Source organism: Rhagoletis pomonella, unplaced genomic scaffold, assembly GCF_013731165.1.
Source record: "Rhagoletis pomonella isolate Grant_MI unplaced genomic scaffold, Rhpom_1.0 Rhpom_scaffold_00341, whole genome shotgun sequence".
NCBI classification, from domain to species: Eukaryota; Metazoa; Arthropoda; class Insecta; order Diptera; family Tephritidae; genus Rhagoletis; species Rhagoletis pomonella.
In genome coordinates, this window is record NW_023458895.1 from 51,413 (window position 1) to 75,686 (window position 24,274).

The following is a 24,274-nucleotide window of genomic DNA, read 5'->3' on the forward strand; positions in this document are numbered from 1 at the left end:
GTCATAATTGTATTAATTAGGGTAATGAGAGCGTAAAGTTTTATTTGGAAGATTTAAATTTATTTAATGATATCGCATATGAAAAGCAAAGATCGAATAGATTGCCTAGACACAAGTGATGTCAGAGTGGTTTGAGAGCTTAGCGAATACAATTTCACTGTAATTTTTCAAGTCTATTGGTATGAGTTGCGTAAATTGGTTTCTATATTAAAGTGGCGTTTTCCAGCTTTGAACGAACCAGAGTGTTATATAGGATTTTTCTGGTGTAGTGATCTTTGAAATCTCTACCATAGCGCCGCAAAAAAGCAAGGTAAAACTAGGATTTCGTAATGGTATAGCTAATATAATTAATGAAGTTAAATACTGAATCAAAAATTACTAGGTATGAAAATTCCCTAAGAGAAGTAAGTCTTTTATCAAACAGATAATAAGTCAACTTATGCACTTTGAAAGTGTTATATGAAAACAATTTTTGGTAATTAAGCGGTAAGTTATTTCGCTCTAATTAGGTACTTTGTTAAGCTCATCTTGTAATAGCAAAACATCTGACATAAAAGTAATACTGCTGAAGATTTTAGTCATCAGCGTACAGCAAAAACTTGGAACGCCTAGACCAAGCTCCAATGTAATTAGTTAATGGATGAAATATAATTGGGCCTTGGATGTCACCCGGGTGTACCCAAGAAATGGTCCCGAAATCATGTGATCTCGTACTCTCGATTTCAACAAAACCAAATTTATTGGATAGGTATGATCTAACCCAGCAAAGAAATGTATATTGTATACCTAAACATTCAAGCTTAAGCAATAAAATGCTGTGCGTGATGGCATCAAAGGCTTTTTAGAAGTCGGTTTAGATAATGTTTACTTCACATCACTTCTTAAACGATGAAATGCAAAACTGATAAACACAGGCAAGACTCGACGCAGTTGAACGACCACAAAAAAACCATGCTGGCACGGATTTATGGATCCTTTGAATAAAAAATTAGTTTTTCTGGAACCACTTTCTCGGAGAGTTTCGCGCATGTCGAAAGTTTAGATATAGGTCTGTAGTTTGTTACATAATTTTTCTTACCAGTACATAGATATATAGATAGATGCCAAACTAGATAGATTTTTCGTCTCTCCTGAATAATTTTAAATATGGACCTGGTACCTTTTACCTTTAGGAAGACTTTTATTTTATTTGAAGAGGTATTTTGGCCTCCTTTTCTGCCTCATCCCAGTTGGAAAATATAATGTATTGTAATCGAAAAAATAATCTGTAAAACAGCCGTTTTCACATTCGAAAATGCATTATTTTTGCCTAGGTAGGAAACTGGTAATGCAAAATTGAATACCCCACTTTACTTAGGATGAATGTGATTTAATAGGAAATTTTTGCGACGTTTTGGATACATTCGAATGCTGATTACATATTAAACAGTATCTGTTAGAATCTAGAACTTGTAAGTTATACATTACATTATCTATCACGCATATGTAATGCATTACTACTTTTCCCACTGGGATCTTCAGGAATTCCACATATGTGACCTGGTCTACGAAAAGGGAGCTTACGTGCGAAAACTAGTTTTCTGTGAAAAAGCTGTTAAAAGTAAGCAACTCGTTTCGTCAGTTTCTCATCATCTCGTTAATTGTTCTCCGCGCCGGACGTCCAGTAAGTGTTGTTGTTGGTCGGAATATTATTATAGTTCATCGTGTAAGTTGCTAGTGTGGAACATTTAAAAAAGTAACACTGAAGAAGTGACGTTTACTGTTTCTGTTTATACATTTTTAGTACACTTCTAAGCAAGTTAGGATAGTCCTAATTTTATGATGGTTCCTTAATATATTTTAACTACATTGCATTTGAGTATGGAGGGGCAACTATCTGGAAGTATTTTACATAAAAAATTTACTAAGTATTGCCCGGTTTGTAGTTGCAGTTAAAGAAAACACATGAAAAGGCACGATGTTTTTTAAATTCGAAAAAATGTAAATATTTCATAAACGGTGACACTTTTACCAGAAAATTTTTTGTTTATCAGTGAGCTCACCCCCCACCTACCTTCCCCTAAAGTTTGGCAGGTTACTTCTGGGTCACCCTGTATATACTTCCAGATTTGCGTAAAGCTCAACAATTTTGGAGATGAATAGCATACACATTCAAATGCTCTGCTGTTAAACTTATGTCTTACTCTCTTTTTTCGAGTGGTTAGTTGTGCGTACATCATCAGTTTCCAACAGCATTTTATGATGAGGTTTTCTTCACTTGTAAATGATTTTGTCGTGTCTTGTCATTGAAAAATCATGCACATAAAGTATGTTTGTATGTAAGTGCTCTCATATTCACCCTTTAGGGAAACGCACTAGTACCGAACTGTTTCGGTGCTAATAAATTTAGAACCAAGTTAAGTCTCTTTTGCATGCTAGCTAAAATCGACAGAGCAAAAAAGTAACATGGTAGCGATTTTAAATTTGTTTCAAAGAAATATGTATTGAATTTGAAATCAAATTTGTTTGAATGAATGTAATTAAAATTGAGCATTTGAAAACGCGTTTACATACCTTTGGCTGTAGCTGAGTTTGTAGAGGTGCTCGCTATTATTGGGTAGATTCCATAAGGTCCCAAGATGTTAGAATGTTAATACATTTTTTTTTGTATTACGAAACTATGAAAAAGCATCGGTAAATTTCATAATGAAATCGTATTTGAATTAAAAAAAACCCAAAAAAATATCCATTTAAAAGGAAATTCTGGAAACTATCCTAAAAGCACTTTACTGTCTTTCGAAAAACTAATTGAAAGATCTGCTAACGAAGAGATGTTTTTTAAGAATAAGGTTTTAAAAATTTAAGTTGAATTTAAAAAAAAAACATATCTATTTTCTTTTCAAAAAAAAAAAAACATTTACAGTAAAAGAAAATTTAATTAGAAGAAGACAAAAAAAGAAGGAAATAGTACCTAAAAATTAAATTGGATTAAAAATATATTTTTCTTCTTAAAACAGTAAAATTTAATAATTAAAAGAAAATTAAATTAAAAAAAGAATAACAAATTAAATTAAAAAAGGAGAAAAAATAGAATAAGTTTCTGAAAAGTAAATGAATTAAAAACAATATATTTTTCTTTTTTACAAAATAAAATCTAAAAATTTAAACTAAAAAAAAATATTTAAAAAAGAGTAAACTAAAAGTTAGTTTCTCAAAATTAAATGGAACTAAAACAACATTCTTTTTAAAACCATAACAAGCAAACCATTAAAGAAAATTTAATTAAAATTTTTTTTTTTTATAAAAAATGCCTAAAATACGTTTTAAGAAGTTAAATTAAATTAAAAAATATATACATACATGCTTTCTAAAAGTAATCAAAATATTATTTTTTTTTAAGAGGAGAGATAACTAGGGTACGTAGCTAAAAATTTAGTTCACTTGTTCGGGATTTCCCTGCATGGATATACATATGTATGTAGTTACCTACATACATACATGCACATTTTCTTATGATTAACTACTTATATTCTCTACGCTACTGGGTAAACATAAATGGGTTAGTGAGTGCATGCCTTTGTTGGTAGATACTGTTTAAGAATAAAATATTTACACTTAACCTTGTGTTTGCATGAGCTATTGCAATGAAATTTCAAACTCAATCGTTTGGAATGAAAATGAATGAATTAAAGATATGAACAAATTGTATAACTGTACGTATGTACATATGTGCATAAACTATTGTGACATGCTGAGTAAAATGCTTGCACATACAACTAGCTAAATGTGTGCATCGCTTGATTGTTGGAAATATTTCTTGCAAAATTTGTTTTCTTGTTTTGATCCTTTTTACGTACGAGTGAGAAAAGAAACTTCAAATATTTAACACACGCACACAAATCCATTGTGGCGCGCACGCAATTTTGATGTATAGAGCGTGTGATAATCCTCGCAACAAATGCAAATAAATATCAACATAAATACATATGTATTTATGTATGTTATGTGTGAGAATTTTTCTTTTGTATTCCGCATATTCCGTTGACATACATACATACATACATATGTATCGATAACGATGATTATGCGCGCAAATATTTGTTTTGTGCGCGAGCAAAGTGTTTTCAACGTTATTGTGATAAAATTGTTCATTATGTAAATATGCAAACATAAATACATTAAAGCAAAAAAAACTCAGTTTTTGGGTATTTAAGCTTCGTCATACGGCCTGGTTCACATACTGACACATATTCCAGTTCAATTTTTTTACTCGACTATTTACTTTAATAATTATTCCTTTGAGCTTTGCAACACATGTTGCTACTTTCCTTGTTGTTGAAAAAATTTTTAATTAATTTTCGATGATTAAATTCCTTTTATAATTTTTTGTTTGTTTATTTTCAGACGCGCCCGTTTGCAGTACTAATACAATGATTGTGATTGGCGCTTCGCTAGAGGAGGCGGTGCCTATACCTTGCCGTGTTAATTCCGACCCACCGGAAATTGATTTTGAATGGACTTTTTCAACGAGCGGCGAACACTTTGAAGTACCATCAGGCCATTATGCGACGATACAGGAAGCCACGACCACCGGTGACGTACATCGTACTATAATCGAAGCGAACGATACACACTTTGAGACTTATGGTAATGTAATATTAAAAAATAAATGCCCTTTTATGCAATGATTTTCACCAAGCCTTCATCTAAGGCACATTTTTCTTTCGGTAATGTAAAAATTTGAAAATTCCATGCCAAAATGCTTACCACTGCTTTCCAATGACCAGCCGTGTTTAGTTTTACTACTATCTCGTACCAACCAACCGGTAGTGATGCACAAAATTTCTGAGTTATGCCACAGCAGTTCCTTTTGTTAGAAAATACAATTTTGTGTGGCAAAGCTTTAAAAACTATAAAGGTAAATAGTGAAATTAATAAATAAAATTTGTAAAGGTAAAAAAAAAAGTTATGGGCGTAGTATCTGTACAACGAAGAGTTCAAACTCTGATTCAAAACTATAGAAATATTAATATTAGGCCGTGATCCCGTTTTCGTACGAATCTAAAACTTGAAATTTTTTTAGAAAATCAAAAGAGATTTTCATGATTTCCGATTCTTTTTGATCGGCGGATTTCTCGTTTTCTAACTATTAACATCTTTATCTTTGCTCTTTTCATTTTGTTTAATTGACTACAATTTTCTCATACAAATGTGTGCATAACTTTTTTATTACATAAGGTTTCGATAGTTTACCAAATCACATTTGGTCATACAAATATAAGTACCTAAAAGGAGAAAAGGTGGCAATTCCATTTTGATAAAAATTTAATTTTTGACGCAGAATGCCAGGTAATACGAAACTACATCGATTTTTCGTCCCTCCTGAATAATTTCAAAAAATGGACTTGACACCTTTTCACCCTTAAGTGACGATAGGTATATACGCGCATAGGTTTAAGTTTTATATACATACATATAGGGTCTCAGACAAGTGACCACGTCTGATTTTTTATTTTTTTTTTAATATTCACAATGTTCTTGAAGCGATTTTTTTTTTGTTATTTATTAAGCTAGGATCAAATAGCACAATATGTACCGATTTCCAACGAGCTTGACTTGTACATATTTAAAAAAAAAATTACAACTACTTTTTGAGTGGTCCTTTATCATAGCATTTTCCACAACTTTTTTCGGGTCAACATGATCACATTATCGTGCTTGAATGATAATAACAATAAACAAATTCTTGACTTTGAGCGCCTGACGAAATTTGCCGCGTGTTTTACAATTTTTTTTGTTCTACAATGAGAAAAATAGTGTTCACATTATCGGTAAAGCAATATACGTTTTGGTTGCTTGTAGCCAGCACAACTTTGACTCAGACCCCCTGCTGTTACATTTTGAACATATTCCCAAAGCTCGCCAAAAAATGTAAAGATTAGATCTAACGACATAAATTTAAATCGCGCATGAGTTCCATAACAAAATTCGGAGTGGAAAAAAAATTTGAAATATTTATTTTCTTATATTAATTAAAATAATGTGATTACACACTTGCAAGTTTTAAAAAACAAAGCTCGTTAAGAGTACTCTCATGTTCTGAGGAGTTATATATTTTTTTAAGAGCACTCCGAGCGCTAGCGTTATTTACATTCTCTTCACTACAAACTCCTCACATGTTCGACTTACTTATCAATTTGCATATGGCGTATTTGTAAAACAGTTCATTCAGTCCATCAAGTTGTATGCAATGACCTGGCACCCAGAGTAAAGAAAGCTCGTTATGTTTCTCAACATAATTTAGTCGAGACTTGAATTGCCGAACTAGTTTGAAAGAACTTAGATAGAGGACATGCCAATTCCTTAAGTCCAGCTTGGCTGTACCTGCAGACACGTAAACTCCTTCCCCTCCACCTGTTTTCCACCACGTAATCCATGGCTTTGAGGATTGCAAATGCCTCAACCTGGAAGATCAAAGAATATTTTCTAAGAGAAAAGTGAAGCGCTTATGCCCATTAACTCCGAAAATAAACCCAAGATCCTGACCCTGAGAAAGTTTTGGAATGAAGATTCGACAATATATGAGTCCGAACTCAGTGCAGGAATTAACCCCGCTTTCCGCCTCAGGGTACTCAACAATATAGAATCTCTTGAACAAAGGTAATAGTGGCGCACTATGCTGTCGCATTGAAAAGACACAAGTACTAAAATCTCTGCCGCCAGCAATTTCCGTCTCGCCCCACTCAGTGTTATACCAAACATCAGGTTCCTTTTAGTCTGCAGTTGACTTTTAAGGCTTCCCCAAGTATGAAGACACAAAGTGACGGTAAGTGCAGCAGTGCGCCAAGATCAAAATACACCACTCAAAAAAAATAAAATAAAATAAAGTTAAATATATATAGGCTATCAAGCAACTGTTTTGGTTATTTACTATCGAAACCGGATAAATTTTCTTGGACCCCTACTTAAAACTCGTGGGCCCCCATATTTTTTTTCACGCCAACATAGACCCACCCATCCATGGACCCCTGTGGGCCACCTGGACCACTTTGGAAATCACTGCACTACATTGTTTTGGCTGATTTGGGCCAAAACCGAACTAGTTCGAGAGATTTCGATATTCCACGTGGTCAGGTCTTTTACACCTGAACCATCAGTTCAGTAATTTCTGGGCGTTCTTGCCCTTGAGGTGAAACCTTTTTACATGGAAAATGAGGCAGGGTATTACATACCGGCATACACAATTACGGGATGCACAAGGCGTATTACGCGTCGTAATAACTTAAGCCTTAAAATTTTTTTATGTAAAATTTTTCTATGTAAATTATGCCAGAAGTTCTTCTTTGTAGATTTACTGGCACATCCGGCTATTTAAGGCTGATTTCCTGACTAACTACACTGGCTTACATATTTTAATTTTTTTTGTTCTCCAGACGCCACTATGCAGAATCGCTCGCTGATCCCAAAAACTTAGTTAATTTTTTATTTATGCATACGTTTTCGAAATATTTGCAATTAACCATTATTAAGCTTAAAAAAGAGTGGGCCCTCTTATTCATGTATATCTTACGAACCAACTGCAAAATCAAAATACAAAGAAAGTAAAATTCTCCATATACCCTATATACATACATCACTATTCGATAGCCCCGATAGTTTCAGAGAAACTAATTCATTATTCAAGATTTTTTGTTTTTTTTTTATGAAAAAATGGAAACAATAAAAAATTTAAAAGAGAAATACTTAAAAAATACGAGTTTCTGTGTAAAAGTTTTGCACTTATTTTAAAGCCTATTCCTTTAGAAAAAAATTAAGCTACCAACGAAGAAAATCGATGGATAAATAAGAATGTAATGATTGCTAAAATGAAAATACGCACTAATTTTTTGTGTGAAATATAAGCAGTAAATAGTATTACTCGTAAGCCACGTACACCTGAGTAGGTAGCACGATTTAGAAAATAAATGTCACGCCATTCGCGGACCGCTAACCCTCTCTTCGTCGATTTGACACCATCCACCTAATCGCTGACGTCATAAACTACTTTTGTTTACATTCCCTGTTGCCAACTTCACGCTTTTCGCACCAAACAAACAATAAGTATAAAATCAGCTGCGTTTCAGAAATTAAAGCAAAACTTTAAAAAAAAATTAATATTCTCCATTTTTAGAAATGAAAAGAATAAATTTCTTTCTAATAGTGGTCGGGCCTTGGCCGGCATTGCAAACCTCCGAGTGTATTTGTGCCACGAAAAACAACTTCTAATAACAAGTAATTTCTAACCTAAAAACAAACCCAACTTCAATTTTCATATAAAAATTTAGGAGTACCGTTATTTTCATGATCCAATGACCAGATCTAAACCTCTTCTGAGGCACTACCTTTGCGATGCAAAAAGAATTATCGAAATCGGTTGAGGTGATACAAAGTTATGCGGTAACATACATAAAAACAAAAAAAATATTCCGACGAACTGATAACCTCCTCCCTTTTTTGGAAGTCGGTTAAAAATACAATCGCCGTTCATAATCCGCGTAAAACTATAGGTTTCACATCACAAATCGGAGAAGAAGCTTGCCCAAATACTGACATTTTGCGTAAGCGCCGATATATTATTATTATTAATGCTATCGACAACAATTCAGCATGTTACTTCCATGAAATTCTTTAAAAAAAAATTTTCCGAACCTTGTTATTTATGGTTTTTTTTATGCAGCGCAACTTCGCAGTAGCTACAAGTAGATTTTGCATTTTGTTGATTTTATTTGTTGAAAAAATTTAAATGAACAAAAAGAACACTAAGCTGTATTCTACCCCAATTTCTTTAACCCACATTAGTCCTTAGGGTCAAAGTTTACGCTTTTTTAATTTTGAATCCGATTTTCTCACTTGTTTTGGGTCAGATCAATCTATTTTTTTTTTACTTTATTTTTTCTGCTAAAAAATAAAATTCTGTTTATAATGGAATTTCACATTGTAATTGAAGTAGTTTTTTTTCTATCCTTACCAATTGGATCTAAGGGTCCCAAAGGACCCTATTCTCACATAACAGAGAAAATTTAAATTTTCATTGGGATTTTGGGAGGAATAATTCATCGTCTAAGCAATTCCGTCCAGTTCGTTGAACAAACAGAGAGCATAGGAGCCAGCATTTCACTACCAACTGGATCCAGTACAAATAAACGTGGGCGATATTTCTTATGTCAATATGACATAAGCGCAAACAAATTTCTAGGCATTTGAACTCCATTTGGTGATCGAATGGTCGTTTGAACGAACGAAGACGACCAGTCACTCGTTCGGGACTGTCATCATTCCAAATTAGGAGACGATTAGTACGTCCACATCTGTTATAATCCGAAATATGCATTTTGACGTTTGAGCCCGTTTCCAGCTGCAGAAGATATGCAGTCAGTTGCTGAGGTTGATATTGGCGAACTGAGATAACACTAGAATCGCTGGGCTTTAAAACCAAAGCCTTCAGGGCGACGAACATAATGAAATGATGAACTGTTCATGCTCTATAATATTTATTATGGACATACATACATAAGTATGCGCTAGAGTTACATAGTTGGGAGAACTTCGTAAGGCTAAAAGAGAAAATAAGAAAGATTTTTTTTATATTTTGTTTGGCTATGCTCTAAATGTACCTAAAGGAATGTGTTTGTACCGAATATACTTTCAAAAAATTATAAAAGGCGCGAAAAAAGGAAAATTTTAGCTACTTACTGAAAGCCTATTAGGTAATGTAATACCTTTTTACAATTGTATTCATTTAATTAGTGGTCAAATAATTGCAATAATTTTTTGTAAGTAATGCCCGACGGCTTAAAATTACTTTCGTTGAGGGTCCCTACTGTACCAAGTACACAGAAGCCCGCCGCTACTGAGAAAATACGATTTGGTTAATATTATTTTGTGGTGGCACACATTGAGAGTTATTTTATTTGATGTAGCAATTCAAGTATTTCTATTGCAACAGCAAAATAAATTTAATATTTGCGACTATACACAATCAGTGGGAAAAGTTCCTATGAAATTTTTCCAATTATTTTACTACTTGTATTAACTTGTTAGTCAAATCAGTCCTCTAGGTATTGAAATCATAAAAATTGGTTTAAATCAAGATTCAGTTTCATTTTGTTTGGAATTCAATTGAAAGCGTAAAATTTGTAAGTTTTATTTTGAATTGTACCCTTTTATTCTGATATAACAACATTTCTGGTTTTCCGCTTTCCTCTCACGTCTTACCTTGCCAGGTCAATCATTTACGTATGTACAAACATATAGCATACCTGAGGCAAATTTATAATCCTTTTGATTATACCCGTACATGACTCAATGATGACGCAACTGATGATAATTGAATTTATTTAAAAATTTTCGTAAAAACAAGGAAATCCCTTCAAAACCAATCACTTAGAAATGTTAATTCTGTCGTATGTAGTATACATATATATCGCCAAATATTCATATGTATATAAACTTATGTTTACAAATAAACAACTAATACATTTGTGTATATTGTTTGCTCTTCTCTTACAGTAGAAACCGTAAGCGAATTGATATACACTCCAAAGGGGGAACGAGACTATGGCACACTGGCATGCTGGGGCCAAAATTCAATTGGCAAACAATCAGAGCCGTGTTTGTTTCAAGTAGTGCCAGCAGGTAAGTCAACACACAACAGTTTGTATCTTGAGTTATTATGGTAAATGACGAACCAGCTCATATATGTACATATGTAAGCACATGTTATTTTGGAAGTAGGTGCTTTTATGATACAGCATTATTGGCTTACTTGTTGCAAGGAAGAATTTATGTGGACAGTTGCACAATACTCAGAAATTGCGTAGACATCTCATGAAAATTGTCCAGTGATTGTGTTATTGTACTCGTATGTAGGGGGAATTAAATAAAATCAAATAAGTAAATTGATTTTATGTATGCACATTGGGGTGATCTAGAAATGCACAGGAAAATCTACTTTTTGGCATTTTCCTGCTGCCACCGCCAGAACTGAGGAATATCGAACATAAGGGAGCCATATTTTTCTTTTATTTCAAACGATTAATATTTAGCGATGCCGCCGGGATTTGAAAATTTCCATATGTTTTACATGGGGAAAATAAAATTTTTCGTAGAACTGCTATAGAATTGTGATCTTTTAATCGAAAATCAATATTTTTTCAGAAAACTTTAAAATTTAAAATTTTGCTATCAAGTATTTTGCGGCCGCTGTGAGTGAGTGGTTAGAGGAGAGTACTTTGTAGGATCTGGGTTAAATACTTGTTCTGAGCAATGCCCAAATAACCAAACGTTTTTTTTCTAAGAGCGGTCGCCCATCGGCAGGCAATGGCATTCCTCAGAGTGGTAGTTCTGCCTTGAAACAGCATGTATTTTCCTCATGTAAAATATATTGACAACTTCAAAGCTGCGGCGGCACGTTAGCTGGAAAAATATATGTACATATGTATGTAGGTAGTCTGTTAGAAATGGGGGAATGTGACAATGCTGTGACTTATGAAAAACGCATAGATTTTAAGCAAACAAAACAGGAATGCTGCAAGTAAGATAAGAAAAAATATAAATAAAAATATCTGTTTGTTTTTGTTATTGTTGAATAAAAATATCCATGGAAAATGCATTTCATGATTGTACATTTAATTGAAAATCTCAGTGCGAACAAGAGTTGCTCATAAAAATACATTTGCTTCATTGCCAATTGAGAAAATTTAATTATTTTGGCCTCTGAGAATATTAAACAGCAGTCTGGAGCTTAGGTAAATCTATGAATTCACCACACACAACTCTTTATAATTAGTAATACCTATGACCAACGCCAGGCCAATGTTGGTGGCCATATACTGTTATTCGGCCAAAAAAAAAATATTTTTCTTTTATTAAAATGAGTATTAGTTAGAGCAAACGTTGCGCCAGCTGCCTTTTGGATATGTCCTGGTCATGTATGGTTTTTAGCCTATTAAAGTATCAAGATCATAGATATTTGCGCCAGAGCTATGAGAGTCGAGGTAGCTGAAACCCTTCGTCTGCGGCGAGAGTTGGTAAAGACGACAATTGTCTTTCAGTGAATGCGGTTAAATCTCTTCTGCGTGTTTGAAGATATCCCTAAGAGAGGGTAAGTGCCTTTCTTTGTTGGCAGTTGAGCAGCGATTGTCTGTCGTGAAAAATTGACGATGAAATTGATATTCAGCCGAAACCAGAATACAACCCGTTTCTCTCCGAAGTGTGGCCGGCCTTCTACTATTTATAAATTGATTTAATTTCCCACTTTGAGTTGCAACTCTGACTATGAACTCGAAAAAGTCAGAATAGATCATACTTCCAGTTTTAGAACGGTACGCCAATACGAGTTCAAGTTATGAGCCATATTAGGGTTTGTAATATGACGCTTCTCTGAGTTTCAAAAGCAAATAATCTTCATAATTCTGATTACTGATAAACTTTTACTTATACGGTAACTTTTTTACTATTTTTCAATTCAGAATTTATGACACCAAAAGAGTCCGAAATGGGTCAGCCTAGTTGACTGGGCTCAGAATCAATCATATTTATGGCGAAAGAAATACTCATTTTAGGCCCATGAATCCTGAGCATTGAGAAAATGGTTTAACCCTTTGCCTACCATGGAAAAAAACTAGCATTACCAACTGTTCGGGTCCATTAGGTCCCTATGTATGGGCTGGCAGTTCCCGCTAGATTTAGAATAGCAACATCAATTATTTAAAAATGATTAAAATAATCATAAAAGTATACTATAGACTACATGAAAATAAGCAAATTAAGGGAATTATTGAGCTCAAAACCATCAGATATTGATAATGGTAACATAATAAAATTGTATTCGGGTCCATTGGACACAGCCGGTATACAAAGGGTTAAAGGGATACTATAAGCTACATACCTTATTTATTTATTTCGTTTTAGCAGGAAAAGTAAATAAATTTATAGATAATCTCAAATAATTGCATTTATTTACATACATACATACATATATTTATTTGCACAAAGGCTTGCCAAATACGACTAACAATCACTTTATTTTCTAAGAGCTATAACGCTGTTATTTTCTCTCTCTTTTATCAATTGTCCACGCACACAGCTAAGCCTGGCGCGTTGCGCAACTGTACGTTGCGTCCATATGTGGTGACCTCCGCCTCGCTAAACTCATCGAATCAGACAACAATGCATGGCAATCAGATGGTGCCGGCACAATATGGCCGACACGAATCAAATTTTCCGCATATGGAGTATGTACGTGAGCGTAATAATAACAATAGCAACAACAATAAGAATGGCAATAAAATTCACAATAGCGATGGCAGTGGCAACAACAAAGCGAGTAGCACTAGCAAAACCAATAATAAAATAAGCAGCATTCTTAATAAGCAACAGCAACAGCAACAGCGAAAAAATAATGCAAATACATTGATTGGTCAGCAGCAACAGAAATTGCATCACCAACAACAAAAACATCGGCCGCCACAAGTGAACGAACAACAACAGCGACAACAACTGCAACGCCTGAAAGAACGTACATCATTTACGCCATCTCAGACACTGGCGGCAATCAAGAGACAACAACAGCAACAACAACAGCTGCAACGACAGCAGCAACAACAAAAACATAACAAGGAAACATCATCATCATCAGCAGCAGCAGCAGCAGCTGTCGCAGCTGAAGCGTCCGCAGTAGCTGGAGCTGACATTAACAAAAAATTGCTAGCAGCTGCAACGCGTAAGCCAGCGACTTTGCAGGGTACAGATGCCGCAGGCAACTTAGCAACGATGGCGTATATCAATAACAAAACTGATGGATTACCCACGAAGATGCGAGTGGACAGCAAACATCGAGTGAAACGTGCTGCTGATGAGCATGCAACAACAGCTAAACAGCACAACAAGAACACCAGTTCGAAGCATAAGCAAAAGAAGAAGATTCACAAAGAGACTGCGTCAGTGAAGGAGCTACAGCTACAGCATTCAAGAAAGCTAACTTCAAAGCAGACGCAGAAGATGAAGATGAATGTGAGCAACAAAAGGCAAAAATCAAATTTATCACTGCCAACAGTTGGTGATGAGGCTGCGGCTGTCGTCGGCAATGGCAGAAATGTGCAGGCCAACAACAAGGGTAACAACAAGCAAACGCCAGCGACGAAATACTACAATTGGCGGCGAAAAAATACGCACAAACGTGAGGTGGCACCAGTGATGAGCGAAGTAATCCATCATTCAACGGTAATGGCAACGGCAATGCCAACAGCAACAGCTATATCAAAGGAAACGGAAAAGGAAGCCAACGAAGTATCAGTGGATGATGAAGCAGCTAAAGTTCACGAAGAATTGCGACTTACCAAGAGAGAAGCAGGTAGTATAGTGGCAAATGAGTATGAGCAACATGCAACTTACAAAGGAGAAGTAAGCGCAGATTTAGCGCCAGTAAAAGTGTTTGAAACAGCTGCAACCAACGACAACAACACAATCACACTCAGCAGCAGCACTTTCGGCCCACCAATTGGCAATTTCATCAACTCAAAGGCGAATAATCAAACACACCAACAAAATGTGCAACAGCGCTCACAAATAGAGCTTCAGCATGAATCAGCGCCGCCGCTCATTGCCACAGATGATATAGCAGCGTCCGCCACAAGCTCAATTGATAAGGTGCGTATACGCAAATCTTTGACGGCCAAAAATGTTGGCGCAACTGCTCGTGTTAGCAGTAGTAGTAGTAGTAGCATTAATGCTGACGGCAAAAGCGAACACCATTTCTCGCAGTACAGCAAAGTTAGCCATCACGATAACAATTTTACCCAAAACTTCAACAAAGTCAACAATAACAATGTGACACCCAGCGCGCCAACTAGCGCGCTTCAAATAAGCAATCACGCAGTTGCATTTCATCATCAAAAGCAACAACAATATGAACAAGAACAGCAACGCCCAACAAATGGTAATCGCGGCATCGATGTTATTGGCATGCAACGCGCAATTAATGATCTAGCCTCCAGCTCAGATGAAAGTGACAGAGCAGCAGAAATTTTTGGTAACAAATTTGCTTATGAAGATGACGGTGATGAGATTGACATGCCAGCCGATGAAGTGGCTGTTGGTGCTGATGGCATGGATAAAGAGTCGGACGGCGAAGTGGATGTTAACACCGCTGAAGCTGGCGCTGGTGTTGAAGCTGATATTGATGCAGACGAGACCGACGATGGCGAGGATGCGGAGCTAAATAGCTTCATTGAGGTGGATGAGGAGCTATCACCACCCACTCTGAGCGCCCTACGGAGTGAGTTTCGTTTGCCATCAGCCGATATAGCAGATGCGGCAGATGGGCCACATTTCGATTACTCACGCATGGAATATAGTTTTAGTAATGGCATTGCTACGCACAGTCTGGTCGGCAGCAATGGTAATGGGCACGGTCTTGGTCTGGATGGCATTAGCAATGGCAACGGTATCGGTGGGGGTGGGGGAGGTGGTACTATCAACCTGGAAAATTACGATAACATTGTTTACTCAACGATGGAATTGGAATGCATGCCGGGCTATGATGGTGGTTTGCAGCAGCAGTTCTTCCTGGAGGCATACGATTCGAAGACGAAGAAACTGCGATTAAATACGACGAGCACATATGCGGATATACCCATATTTCGTATCGATTTGAGTGGTAAGTACATAATTAATTGAGTTTTCAATTCAATACTTATACGCTCGTTGATTTAAAGGTTTCTTCGACAAAATTTTGTTGTAATAATCATTTCCACTTCAGGTGGTCCCAAGGCATATCTAACGTTAGATCAAAAACAAAAATTATTGGAAGAAATAAAAATTGTTGTAACTTTATTTCTTAGTAAATTTGTTTGTTTCACAAAGCATTGAGCCATCCTTTGCAAGGCCCAGTAATCAGCGTTTGTGCTGCTGAGTTGGGCGAACGTTCCATATCAATTCAATCGAAGGATGAGATTTTTATCTAGAAATCATTAATAAAGGAAAGATACCTTTACCAATGTGAAATAAAAATTATTCTCATTCAAGGAGAAATGTATACACCCTCTCTCCGGGTATGCGGAAAAATCTAATCTACTACCCGGGTACCCGAATAAATAAAACCTCTTACCCAGATACTCGGGTAAAAAGAACCCCCATGTAAAGATAACCCACTACGCGGATCCCAGAAAACGCTATTCAAGTATCCGGTATTTAAATACCTATCCGGATAGCCGTGCCATGATAACCCCCTACCCGGATACCTGGATAAAGATAACCGCCCACACGGGCACTCAGATGAAAAACTTGGGGCAAATATAATCCACTTTTCAAGTATCTGGATAGAGAGATTAGAGTACTCGTCTAAAAATAACCCTGTATCCTGGTACACGGATAATGATAGCCTACTACCCGGATCTCGGACAAATATAACGTAAGTACCCGTATAAGGATAACCATCTAACCGCTTCATCCATGTCGCTTCTGCAGTGGTCGTTCCAGGGTGTGCCCCATCTGGCTGCGTGTAATCCAATAAGACAATGTCCGGTGAGAACTCCAGAGGCTTGGTAGCTTGGGACGTCTATGGCTGGCCAGAGTGTTTTTGCGATATGACAGGTCGGTTCCATTCGCCATATTTCTTAATTGGCAATTTCGATGAAGTTTTCTTTCAAAAGAAATGTTCATGTTTGAAGAGGGATACCGCTAGTATTACTTATACATGTATCAGAAAAGTCGTTCCATGACGCGCGAGTTCAGCAGCCTTGAAATTTCATTTAATGTCGCAATGGACAGGTACTCGGACCAACCATATCCCTAATTTTGGTGTACAAAATGCGTTCCGGAGACTTCAGTAGGAAGTACATGCTAGGCGCCCTTGGGATTTTCAAAAGGATCTTGTGTTATTGGTTTGCCTCCGAGTTGCAGCATCTAAATACCTCCCAATTTGTTCGTCTGGGATTTACGAGCGCTCTAGGCGCACAAATCAAGATGTTCAATTTAAAGCAAATTAATGAGTTTTCCCCGGTTGCTCACCAATTCGTCCCTGGTTTTTTAGCAAAGGATATATTGAGTACCTCATTCATTGAGTAGTTACAAAAGTAGGGGAGTGCCCAACATTAATATTATAAGATTGCTTAAGAAAAATTCGATGGTTTGTGCTTAAGCTGCCCAAATAACTTTATGGGCACAAAAAACTGCAAACTATTACAGAGAATTTAAGTTAAATAATACTTCGCAACACTTAATAAAAAAATGTTTGAGGCAAATAGGAAAAAATTCGGAGGCGATTCAGATCAACAAACATCTTTAAAATATATGACTTTTTTTAATTCTTTAATTCGTGCAAGTGAACGGATCTGACTTTCTTTTTGAAACTTGCACTCGCTAAAATCTAAGGCGTGCGCATTACTATAATATTGTGATAACTTCCGATTCATGCTAAATCATTACATTAGGGATGTCGGAGAATCATCGATGCATCGAAACTATCGATGGTAATTAACAAAATAATTCTATTGCGGTTTTTAACGAAAAGAAATTCAATCGTTAACACTTTCGCTGTAGCATGCATTTAGGCGCTAGGGGGTAACAGTGAGCTCGCAATGGCTTACGCCAACTTTTTAACCGACTTCCGAAAAAAGGAGGAGCTTATCAGTTCGTCGGAATATTTTTATTTTTTATTTTTATGTATGTTACCGCATAACTTTACCAAGTTCTACATTTGTAACAATTTATATGAAGCTAAGTAATTCCTTAAAGGTTGAAAGTTAGACTAAATTTATTAACACACTTTCATTAGTACCATTTATTTATTGTCGCACTTTCATACTAGCGGCCTCTTTCCAACTACCTAAAATGTACAATTGATTTAACATTTGGTGCGAAAACTGCAGCGAACTCTTAGCTAGTTAATGTAGCAGTTATTTCATTTGGTAATAAATCACCTAGCAAACAAACGCAAAATGAAGTGGAAAGGATAAAACAACAAAAAGTAATACCAGCTATTAACAGGCCTGGTGGCAGCAGCAGCAGCGGTTTCAGGAAAAATAATAATCGCTCTGCCACATTGAAAATAATGAGCTGAAGTTGTGCGTTTTTTCTCCGATAATTGTGTGGCGAAAGACTTCGCCGACAAAACGATTAATTAGCAAAAGTATTACCCTCTTCTCTCCATATGGTCTGATTCATTTATCGCTCAATACATAGAAACGGATGCATTAGAAAAAGAGATTCGGATGCAGTTCTTGTCTGCTGGAACTTTTAAAAAAGGGTTCGATAGTTAAAACAGGATGGTTAGGGTAGTCCTATTTGAAATAGCTGTTTGCGGTTAGTTAATCATCTATTTTTTTACGGCGGTTAGTGTCTTGAATGATGACTAGGTAGACAAAGATGTGGGATATGGCATCAAAAACTTTTCGCGGGTTTTAAATTGAGCCTTTTTATACTTCTTAGGAATATGAAATGGTATTATAACTTTGGTCCGATATTTGTAAGTACCAGAAAAAGTAGAGATAGACCCATAAAAAATTATACCAAAATGTCAGAACATCGAGTTGTTTGAACGAAGTCCAGTCCCTTAGTTAGTTATCAGACAGAAATTTGATAAGCGGATGTCTTTTTGTAATAATTTATTTATTTAGAAATTTCTCGGTATTTTTGACCGTTTTCGGAAAACAAGGAGGTTATCAATTTGTCTGAATACTTTTTTTATGCATGTTACCGCATAACTTGGGACCACGTTTACCGATTTCTATAATTCTTTTTTCAAAGGAAAGGCTGGTCCCATACAAATTAGATTTATGTAGAAATTAACGGTAATATAAAATTTTTATATTAGAATTGTAGTCGGTTTTGTTTTTTTACATAAAAATTAATTCTTATTTATTACCAACAGAGAGTTTACGGCGAAAATAACAAAGATCGGGGCACTTTGACTAAGGCATATTAAACAGAAAGTTTGAGTAGAGCAGCGGATTTGATTTTCTTCAAATTATTTGGTCTCTAAAATTTCAAATATTTTTCATTTCTTTTCCCAAAAATTCTAAATTCTAATACTAATTCAAAATCTATTTGCATGGGAAACCCTTTTCCATATAAAACAAGCAACTGAAAAGCAGTTTTTGGAACTTTCACCTAACTCAGTAGCAGAAACGCTAATTACTAGGCCTCGCAAGGGATGGATCGATTCTTTGAGAAGCAAACAAGTTTACTAAGAAAAAAATCGCAACATATTTGATTTTTTCCAAATTAAATAACAACAAAAATAATATGATAAAAGTGCGGCTATAAATTTTCGACAACTGTATATTAGCATATAACCAAGTCGGTTCCATGCGTTCTTTTCAGCACTTCGCACCTGGTTGCTATTTGGTGTCGATTTTGCTTAATTTATTAACTTGACTGGGTGTGGACAGTATGGGGAAAAGGCACAATTTCAAAAGTTTTGCGTTTGACAGCCGCAATGCTAACGAAACGAAAAACGACAGCTAAGTTAATCGCAAATCGACTGTGACTTTTTTCATTTTTTTATGCCTTTGCGAGTTAATGAGACAAACTTTTCGTCTATCGAGGCACTTACTTTTAAGCAATGCGCTTTTTTTTATTTGCAACGGCTACAGTTTATTACTAAATCACTCACACACCCATTAAATATATGTATGCATATCTATGTAAGTACCGCCATACACATGATCAGTTAGCGTAGCAACATCGATGGTACAAATATTTAGTACGATTTTTGGCAGCCTTATATCGCTTATTGTTGGTGGTTTCTATATAGGCATCAAAAGTATGTAGCTGAAAGCCTTAACACTCCACTCTACACTTCTCTACTTACTTATCCCCTTACAAACTAACCGCCAGACTTCTTTGTCTAACGCAACGCTTGCCAGTTCACCCACCGCAGGCATTGCTGCAGGTTTATTTGCAAAATCTAACGAAGCGTAAAGTCACGATTAGTTAGACAAGCGCGCTAAGCTGCCAATGTCAGTACAACACAGCCAACTTTACTCTAATTTACTTCGCATCTCTTCACTTTGCCAACTGCACTCTTCGCCCGCCGCCAACTGCTCAGTAAACATCTCACTGCACCCACTCACTAACGTTAACTGTTCGAAGTCGAATGTTTGATGGTATTGTAAATAGAGTGAAAAGATCAAAGTCGCTTTTGAAAATCATTGTAAGTGGTTGATGTGTTAGTTTTGCATTTGTTGTTGCTGTTCAATGATATTAGTACTGCAACGGTAGTACCCTGCAGTGAAAATCCAAACTAGACAATAAACTTTCTAGTAGAGTATCTGGTAAAAACTTACTAGTTTATTGACTGGTATGAGTCGAAGCGGCGACTTATTCAATTCGAATAACTTTATTTTAAATAGCCAGGACCCCTTGAAGTTACTGGGAAGTACGTATGTACTTCAATCGAAAATATAAGTTTATGAATTTAATTGCCAGTTTCACGAAAGAAATTTAATACCGTTTTTAAAGTGGCAGTTAACTTTAGGTTTTCCGTGAAAAATTTTAACGTTAACTGCCGAAACTGGTAAACGACACTAAGTGAAAAATTATTTTTTTCTGTCAGTTTCGATTTAAATTCAAAAAACAAGCTTAAAGAATGTCGCAATAATTAAAAAAAAAAATAATAATCTTCATCAGATAAAGGTAGAAAGTTTTGTCATTCGTTTATTAGGGTGTAACGATTTGCAGATGCATTCCGGTGCAGGTAAGAGACCATCTAAGAGTCAAGGGTACTAATAGACATAGACCAACGATATCCAGTTTGTCGCGTTTGAAAAAATATAATCAAAAAAATTAACTAAAATGTATTTCTGCGCTCAGGGAGAATTCGAATATAAAAAAATTGCAATTAAAAAACTTAAAGTTTACTGTAAAAATTCAATTACAATCAGTTGAGTACACATTTAAAAAAGTAAGTGCCAGGCACGGATTATTTTATCGATAACAACATCGATACAAATATCGTCCAGAAAATCGATAAAAGTTTCGGTAATCTAAGTTGTATTATTTAACCTTTTATTAGCACGTTTCTCTTAAATTAATACCATTTTCGTGTGGAATTTCCGTTAAATTTGCCAATTTACTCGCAATCAGCCAACCACCGCTAAAGAAGATTTACTTCAAAAACACTTATTTTTGCGCTGGCCGAGGGTTAGACTTTCTCGTATGCTAGCTCTCCAGCTGGACATCACCATGCCAGTTAGTAGTACGGAACAAAGATAGAAGACGAACTAGTTGAGCTAAAAAGGAAATTGTTAGTATCATAGTTCGCAATTAGTGGCATTTACTACAGGGTAGCTACTACGTAGATATATGTATGTATATAATTTAAGTGTTCTTACTATTGATGTTTCTTTATCGATAGTGTTGTTTTGCACGACTGTGGCTTCTACACTTGAAGTGAAACTTTATTTTATTTACTTATGTACATATATAAGTATATCACTAACTACTATTTAATATGTAGTAACCAAAAATTACAAACAACATTTGCGTAAATAGCTGTATGTTTATATGATATGCAAGTAAACCCAAATACAAACGTACATTTAAACAAACTTACCTACATATGTAGTAAGTAATAGGTACATGCAGCATGCGTATTGGCTTCGGAAAATGCTCTTCCGGCAAAATGCTTGCTAATGATTTCGTGTGTTCAAAGTTGATATGAACTTTCTGAGTACATTTCGTTGTATGCATTTGCGTTTAAGCCTCTAGTGATTGCCTTTTTGGCATAAAAAGTGTGAAAAATTAAAACTCTTAGGTAATTAAGCTATCGACTATCATAATGAATACAGCATTTTATTATGCAAGGCAAACTTATAGCTGAAGCTAGTACATCACCATAAAGAAAAAACTGCTGAGTAGTGGTAAATAAGTAGAAAGAAAACTAAAAAACGTTGTAATGGGATTTTATAAAAAGAATCAGCTTTTAGCATTGTTTTTATATATTACAATATAAATCTTTGCGTATGCCTCAACTCCAGTAACTTCTTTGATCTTGCAACTACGGCATGCTCCTGTACGTCCAACTCTAGCCCAATGTATAGCGCTTAACCTAATCAGGCAGTGGCCTGCTATAGCGCTTATAAAGAAGGAAATTTCTGTATTTAGCTAAGAAATGTGCCTTACTGTTGCATAACAGCCAACTCCCGAGCTTGCGATAAGAGCTATAGCGAAAATAAACGATTATTAAAAACGGAGCTTAACCCTTTCATGACCTAAAATAAATTTGAATGACAAGAAGATCTCAATTTTAACCTATTTAGGAAAACCCTTACACTTCAGAGAATTCATGAACTTTAGTAGTATTTTATAAAATTAATTTATTTTGAGTGAGATTGGTATGCTGGACCTATATTATGTTGGTGTCATTTTACGACCCATGACAAGTTTAATGATTGCACGATTTTCAAAGATTTTTTATACGTGCAACAACACAAAAACAAAATACACATTAAAAATAATAAGCAAATTCTAACTTTGCCCTTCTAAGCGCGAAAGGGAAACCTAAGCAAATTCTACACTAATTCTAACAACTTAATAATATCTCGAAAAAATTATAATTCTCTCGTTTATTTTACAGATCTAACTTCCATGGATTACTATCCCGATGCCAATCCAGCCCTGCATCTGGTAGTATACAGCGCAAATCAGAAAGGTCGTTCCGAACCAATCGTTTTAGAAAATATTCCGATAAATGAAGCTGAAAAACGACAAGGTAAGTGCAGTTTAACATTGTGTAAATAATATAACTAAATATGTACAAACAAAACTTTTTAATATTGTTTACCGGAAAGGTCATTAAGTCCGTGAAATTTTAAGCGTATGTCTTATAACTTTTTTTTAATTAGCAGATACACTTTTATACTAAAATATTTTTTTCTGCGTTCAAAATTTTGAATCCTAATGATTAGAGTCGAATATTTATGCCATAAAAGGATCATAAAAACATATACCATCATAATTGAGGATATATAAAGATATTTCCACAATACAATACAGCACTTGTGAGCGCTAAAAAGTGAATGAGAAAATATTAAGAAAGCAATTTTAAATATAATATTTAAGGCAAATTCGTTGTCTAATTCCCACTAGATAAAATACTTTAATAATAATCTATATATATATATAATTTTTCATACCACCATGTACTCAATGCCTGTACTCATTAAAAGTATCGAATAGAAAATTCGATGCTACTCAAAGTATCGCTAGGAAATACCCGTCTCTACTACTTGTACTCGAAGGTACTCAAACGAGACATTTTAGTTCATCTAAATTGACAAAGGGGTAAATTGTTTAAATTTATTACTTTATCCGCAATCTTACATGAACGCATCTCGGTAAATACTTGCGTAAAATTGCTTATTATTTAACTTTTATGGCTAGTTACGATTCATTCTTACCTCGCTCGTTGTGTTCATTTGCCTTTTATGTGTTCGTAGCCAAAGTGACCACCTGGTAATCTGTCAGGGTGGAATTTTGCTGAAATGTATGCATTTAAAAAGACTCTAAAATATTTTCCATATACATGAGGCCACATTTTTTTTTTAAGAGTTTATAATGAGCTGTATATGAGGCCAATAAGAGTCCAATATGACTGATTTTCAGGCCCATTTGATGTATGAATTTAAGCTCATATAATGCGACCTTCGAAGGGAAGGAGACACCTTCATTTCGGATTCTTAAATGAATTGATAGTTATTCAAAATTTCATGCAGATGTTGAGAATATGCTCGTACATATTTCTTGTGGAAATCGATGGAAATATGATAGTTTTATCCATTTAACAAAGCTAGATGATGTTTTTAAATATATTCAGGATGTTTTTAAACTGCAGCTGCTACCGAAGTTATGAGTGATATAAAAGAAAGAAAAATTAAAGAATTTCCAAAAATGGAAATATCGTTTTGGATAAGACTCTCCTCAACTATGTGTGAACAATGTGTATACCGATTTATACATTTTGCTTATTAATATGATGGTACATATTTTTATTTGTTTATTTGTTTAATTTAACCAATGAATACATCAAATATCCTTACAGACTATTAGAAAGAAAAGTAAAGTAAATTTACAAAATTAATCCAAAATAAAAGATAACAATTTCAAAAAGTCGTTTTTACAGACTGTAAAATCAATATGAATACAATTTTCGATGCGATTAAGATCGCATAAAGCTCTTGTGATAGGAGCGTGTAATGCATAAACAGTTTTTACCGGGCCAATATGAAAGGACTCAAAGTGACGTAAATTTCTA

The 24,274-nt window shown here is 35.1% G+C and overlaps 1 protein-coding gene across 1 annotated transcript in view; it reads left to right on the top strand.

The window, feature by feature from the left end:
- Positions 1 to 22,732, top strand: part of LOC118750643 (probable WRKY transcription factor protein 1) — a gene marked incomplete at both ends in the record, with an annotated part of 60,723 nt that extends 37,991 nt beyond the window's left edge. The window contains 4 exons of the mRNA XM_036485376.1: positions 4,384 to 4,626; positions 10,528 to 10,653; positions 13,106 to 15,676; positions 22,598 to 22,732. Coding sequence (XP_036341269.1) covers positions 4,384 to 4,626; positions 10,528 to 10,653; positions 13,106 to 15,676; positions 22,598 to 22,732 — 3,075 coding nt within the window. The remainder of the gene's footprint in view (positions 1 to 4,383; positions 4,627 to 10,527; positions 10,654 to 13,105; positions 15,677 to 22,597) is intronic.
- Positions 22,733 to 24,274: the final 1,542 nt, after the last annotated feature.